Source organism: Microtus ochrogaster, chromosome 4, assembly GCF_000317375.1.
Source record: "Microtus ochrogaster isolate Prairie Vole_2 chromosome 4, MicOch1.0, whole genome shotgun sequence".
NCBI lineage: Eukaryota > Metazoa > Chordata > Mammalia > Rodentia > Cricetidae > Microtus > Microtus ochrogaster.
Genome location: NC_022011.1, coordinates 5,673,267 through 5,678,510, shown reverse-complemented (window position 1 = coordinate 5,678,510; position 5,244 = coordinate 5,673,267). Strand labels below are relative to the sequence as shown.

The window sequence follows — 5,244 nt, the reverse complement described above, 5'->3', positions numbered from 1 at the left end:
TTTTTTCGAGACAGGGTTTCTCTGTAGCTTTGGAGCCTGTCCTGGAACTCCCTTGGTAGACCAGGCTGGCCTCGAACTCACAGAGATCCGCCTGCTTCTGCCTCCCGAGTGCTGGGATTACAGGCGTGCGCCACCACCGCCCGGCTATGAGCCACCATGTTGTTGGTGGGAATTGAACTCAGGACCTCTGGAAGAGCATTCAGTGCTCTTAGCCTCTGAGCTACCTCTCCAGCTTTTAGGAAAAGCATGTCATATGGGAACTATGGAAATCACTTGCATTAAAATGGGGAATTATCCTGTAATCTATAAGACACTCCTGGAGTCAGTGAGAAACTAGAAAGGACCAGGCAGCAAGAGTATGCTTTTGTATTTTTAGAGGGAGCGCCCTAGAGATACTAATGCAGCTATATGGTGTGGACCTAAGGCACCAGGTGAAGTTGGTGGCAGCCATCAGGATTGGGACTCTGATTGAATAGGATGCATGGCAGAGTTGACCTGCGCCATGGGTCATTGTTGTTTTTTAACTTTTGTTTGAGACAGGGTCTTTTTATGTAGCTAAGGCTACCCTCAAACTCTGAATCAACTCATGTCTGTGATTAGAGGCATGTGTTACTGTACCTAGCTAGACCATGAGTCTTAAATTAGGTTTGAGCTTTCCATGGTCTGAAAGTTCAGAGGTAGGAAAAAATACTAGGTATACCTTAATGGGAAAGGCCAAACACAAGCCAGGAATCCTTAGGATTGGCAGGAGGGGATGGTGCTGTCATTAGGGCCGGCGATGGTAATGAGAACGATTATCCAGCTTCAGTGGGGCTCAGATCCCAAAGGAGGTGTGGGGTCAGCAAGGGGAGGAGGGAATTAACAGGATCTGAGGATGGGGTGGCTGCTCATTTATTGACAAAAGACTAGAACTTTTATACTGCATAAGTGCACAGAAGATTAAATGGGAAAAGGGGGGCTTGGAACCAAGGATTGAGGAAGCTAACATTAACCTTGACCTGTTAATAGGTCCCACAGTCCTGTTAATGGAAGGGCCGGAGCTGGGGAGAATGATTCCTTTTTAGCCAGCAGGTTCTTTCTCCGAATCCCTAAAGGCTCTCTAAATGCCTGACCTTGGGAAAAGGACTCTATAATGCTGTGTCTGTAATAGAGTGTCCATTATAGAACATCAAAGTTTTTGTCTGGCTTAGTGTATCCAAATAGCCAAGGTTTAAAGCAAAGACAAAGCTGAACAGATATTACTGTGAACCTGAGTAGTCCTTAGAATTCATAAACCTTGATTATCAAGTATACCTTATTTAGCAGTCATATGTTACTTATCTAAGCAGCTTGGTGTTAACTTGTGTGGGAATAGATAGGCAGAGTTAACACGCTATATGATTCCACAGTGGTGGGGATTTTTTTCCAATGAATTATTTTGTTTAAAGTGGTTGCCCTTGTATATATCCTGGTCCTCCACTGAAGTCCACACAAAAATTCTCAAAAGGGAAGGCCTAATAGTGAGAGTCACTGAAAGTGAGTGAAGGAGAAGGAGCTGGAGAACTGTGGTCCACAGAGTCGAAATGCTGGGACCTTGCCAAGCAGCAATGGTCGCCTGCAGTCCACAAAGGATGGCAAGAATGGATGACTGTTGTTAGCTGTTTCTAAGGAAGTACAGTGAGAGATGACCTGAGAGCCCTGACTTGGCAGTGCGCAGGAACTGGGAAAGTTGGTAACTGTAGGAGGGACCGGTCAGTGGGTCAGGTGTGACTCCTAGTAGGAGGAATTCCGTGAGTTGTCAGTTTCTGTAAAAGCAGGAACTTGGCCGTGGCATTTACATACGTGTCCCGAGCCTTTCAAGAGTGAAGTGCCCTGAATCTTCTTGGTGAGTTTTGAGCCAAAATCTACATTTCACTTGGCTGTTTAAATTGCCAAGCAGTGGATCTGTAGTCCCTCTGTCTGCCAGGACCCCTCCACCAAAGATGCCAAGGTAAGGCTGCTGGGAATATGTGGGAAAAAGCTGCTTGCATTCTCATGGTTGAAGATTCCAAGTTGGAATGTTTCTGGTAAGGCCCCTGGCCTGCCTTGGTAACTTTTCCTTCTTGAGCATCTCTGTTTTCTTTTTCAGGACATCCTCTTTGATGCAAACACACACAAAGTGAAGAAGTTTGTCCTGCATACCAACTACCCTGGGCACTATAACTTTAACATGTGAGTACGCCGTGTGAGCAGGAGGAGCTAAACTTTGGATGCTAAATGGATCTCTACCAAATTCCTTTCTTAATTGTGGTGCTGGTGATTGAACCCAAGGCCTTGAGTGGGCTATATAAGCACTTTACCACTGAGTGACACTCAGTCTCTACCTGACACTTCTGTGTCGTGGGGGATAAACAAGTGCTGAGTGTCTGCTGTGCCCCTGCCCCAGTACTGAGTGCTGTACATCTGTGTGTGGAGATGCAGGCAGAAACCGTTGGTCTTGCTTTATCGCCCTGCCTGGCCTGGTCCCCACTATGTACTACAGTCGCTCGGGCTGACCTCAGATCAGAGCATCCCCATCTCTCAGCCTCCTAATGCTGGGGTTTCAAGTATGAGCCGCCAGGCCCCACGAAACCTTTATAGCTTATATAAGTGAGTGTTTTTAGACCTAAGAGCCATGTCCTTTTTCTGTTTGCCTTCAGTTCCTGAGTTGGGCCTTCCCTAGTGAAGGTTGTCAAAGACCCCAGGCTGGGGGTTGGGTTCTGGCTTTTCTGGAATGTGGGATGGAGCTGTGAGAACAGTTTGACCTCCCGGAAAACAGCTTTTCCTTATTTACCTTCTTTCTAGTTACCACCGCTGTGAGTTCAAGATCCCACTAGCCGTAAAGAAAGGTGAGTGCAGAGTGTCCTTGGGCTAGAAGGGAAGAGCCAGCAGAGTGCTGTGATCAGGCCGGTCAAGTGTTTGCTCACTGTCTCCTCCCCAGAGCCTCAACTCCTCTAGGATGGGTCCTTTGTCTTGGAGGCCATGAAGGCCTTCTTCCGGGACTGTTGGCTAGTGGATAGAGGTGTTTCCTGTAAGGTACTCCTTACACATCCTTTGTGCCCACTGTCAGTTAGTGAAGCTCACACCAAGACTGACCTCCAGAGCTTTTCCTTTCCACGTTCTTCCTAGCAACCTGGCTTTGCTCCCTGTGTACTCTATGGCTGGGACTGTAGGTAGCCAAGGGCAGCCAAACCCAGCCTATACCACCTTCTCTTTCCAGAGAATGCAAGTGGTCAGACCGAAACGTGCACAACCTACAGCAAGGTGAGCTCTGATTTTCCTAATAGTCCGAGATTAAGGTGACTGGGCTTAGGGCTGTAAGCTCTGGGCAGTCACAGAGTTACATAAGTCACAGAGTGTATTAGTCCTGGTGACCCCTGCTGCCCCTATCCCTTTTGCAGTGGGACAACATCCAGGAGCTTCTGGGCCATCCTGTGGAGAAGCCTGTTGTCTTGCACAGGTATGTGGGAGGTTGCTGTGTCTGGCCACCCCATGCTGCTCCTTGAAGCTCAGAAGACTCCAGAAAGTCTAGCTGTGGTCACTGTACAAATTACACAAGTTTCTGGAGTAGGGATGCAGTTCAGCGTAGCAGGTACCTGGGCTAAATTCCTACTCCAGTGGGGAAGGTGTTGGTGTTACTAAGACATCCTTCCTGCCCATCATGTGTGTTTGGATTAGATGAACTATTCTCGTGTTTACTCTATGAGCTTGCACCTGGTATAGCTTCCCTTCCGCTGCTCCATCTCAAGGGATCTTCTAACTCTGTGTTTAGCTTTCCTTTCCCATCAGATCTGCCTCCTGCTGTCCTCATGGTTGCCATGCTAAGATGCTCTTTCACTTCCTGACTTCTTGACATCTCATTCAGTTCTGTAATAACTGTCCCAGATCTCCCTTGATGTGTGTGTGTGGGGGGGGATTTATTTGGCTTGTACAGCTGGATTAAAATCCATCATTGAGCCAGGTGGTAGTGGCACTCACCTTTAATCCCAGCACTCGGGAGGCAGAGGCAGGCGGATCTCTGTGAGTTCGAGGCCAGCGTGGTCTACAAGAGCTAGTTCCAGGACAGGCTCCAAAACCACAGAGAAACCCTGTCTCAAAAAAATAAGACAGAAAAATAAATAAAATCCATCATTGAGGGGAGTCAGGGCAGGAGCCATGGAGGGAAACCACTTACTGGCTTTCTTCCATGGCTTGCTCAGTGTTTTCTTTTGGGGAGCAGGTGGGTGGGTAAAAGAATCTCTCAGTGAAGGCCTGCACCATGCCCAGCTACAGCTTGTTTCCTTACACAGCTTGGCATCCCCTGCTCAGGAGTGGCACCGCACACAGTGGCCTGGGTCTTCTCACATCAGTCTTTAGAAATGCCCTACAGACATGCCCTCGTGCAGCCTGTCAAGGCAGTTCCTCAGCTGTGGGGTCCTCTCCACAGGCGGCTGTAGTTCTGTTGTTTTGATCTTTGAGTCATAGAAGAATCTGAGTTTCATGGAGCTGCTGCTTAGCGCTTGGCCTTGACACAGTCATGAGAGACCTCAGCCAGTGACCCACACCCCTGAAGCAGTCTTCTGCTGCTTGGCCTTCGTTTTGCTCTTTAATTGTGGCTTCTCTGGCTTCAGGTCCTCATCCCCAAACAACACCAACCCATTTGGCTCCACATTCTGCTTTGGTCTTCAGCGGATGATCTTTGAGGTAAGTCCTGGAGGCCAGGTAAGCTGCTAAGGGCTTTGAAATTACATCAGGAACAGGCAAGTGACTGAGGTGAAATGTGGGGGGTTCCAAGCCATGCTGGGCAGATGAACCCTTCCTCATCTCTGCTGTTTAATAGTTCAGAAATTTTGGTACGAGAGTCAATGAGATAGCTCAACAGGTAAAGGCTCACGCTGCCAGGCCTGAGGGCCTGAGCTCAGTCCCTACTGTCCACATGATACAAGAGAGCAGTCTCCTGAGAGTCGTCCTCTGACCCCCGCATGTATGCTGTGGCAGTGCATGCCCCTTGCCACAAACAAGATTAATAATAATTTAAAAAGGAAGAATGGGTTGGGGAAATCGGCTTCAGAGCCTGAACAAGATGAGCCTGTCAGTGATACCTCAGTTTGTATCAGGCAGCAGCACAGCAGGGCAGAGGAACCTCAAAGCAAGTGTGACCAAATGTGGGTGTGCTGGCCGGGCGATGGTGGCGCACGCCTTTAATCCCAGCACTCGGGAGGCAGAGGCAGGCGGATCTCTGTGAGTTCGAGACCAGCCTGGTCTACA

At 48.7% G+C, this 5,244-nt stretch overlaps 1 protein-coding gene across 2 annotated transcripts in view; it reads left to right on the top strand.

Moving 5' to 3' along the window:
- Positions 1-5,244, top strand: part of C4H16orf70 (chromosome 4 C16orf70 homolog) — a 29,563-nt gene that overhangs the window by 22,298 nt on the left and 2,021 nt on the right. For both annotated transcript variants that reach the window (XM_026778616.1, XM_005345495.2), the window contains 5 exons: positions 2,108-2,190; positions 2,803-2,846; positions 3,218-3,261; positions 3,399-3,457; positions 4,608-4,680. In XM_026778616.1, the coding sequence (XP_026634417.1) occupies positions 2,108-2,190; positions 2,803-2,846; positions 3,218-3,261; positions 3,399-3,457; positions 4,608-4,680 (303 nt within the window). The remainder of the gene's footprint in view (positions 1-2,107; positions 2,191-2,802; positions 2,847-3,217; positions 3,262-3,398; positions 3,458-4,607; positions 4,681-5,244) is intronic.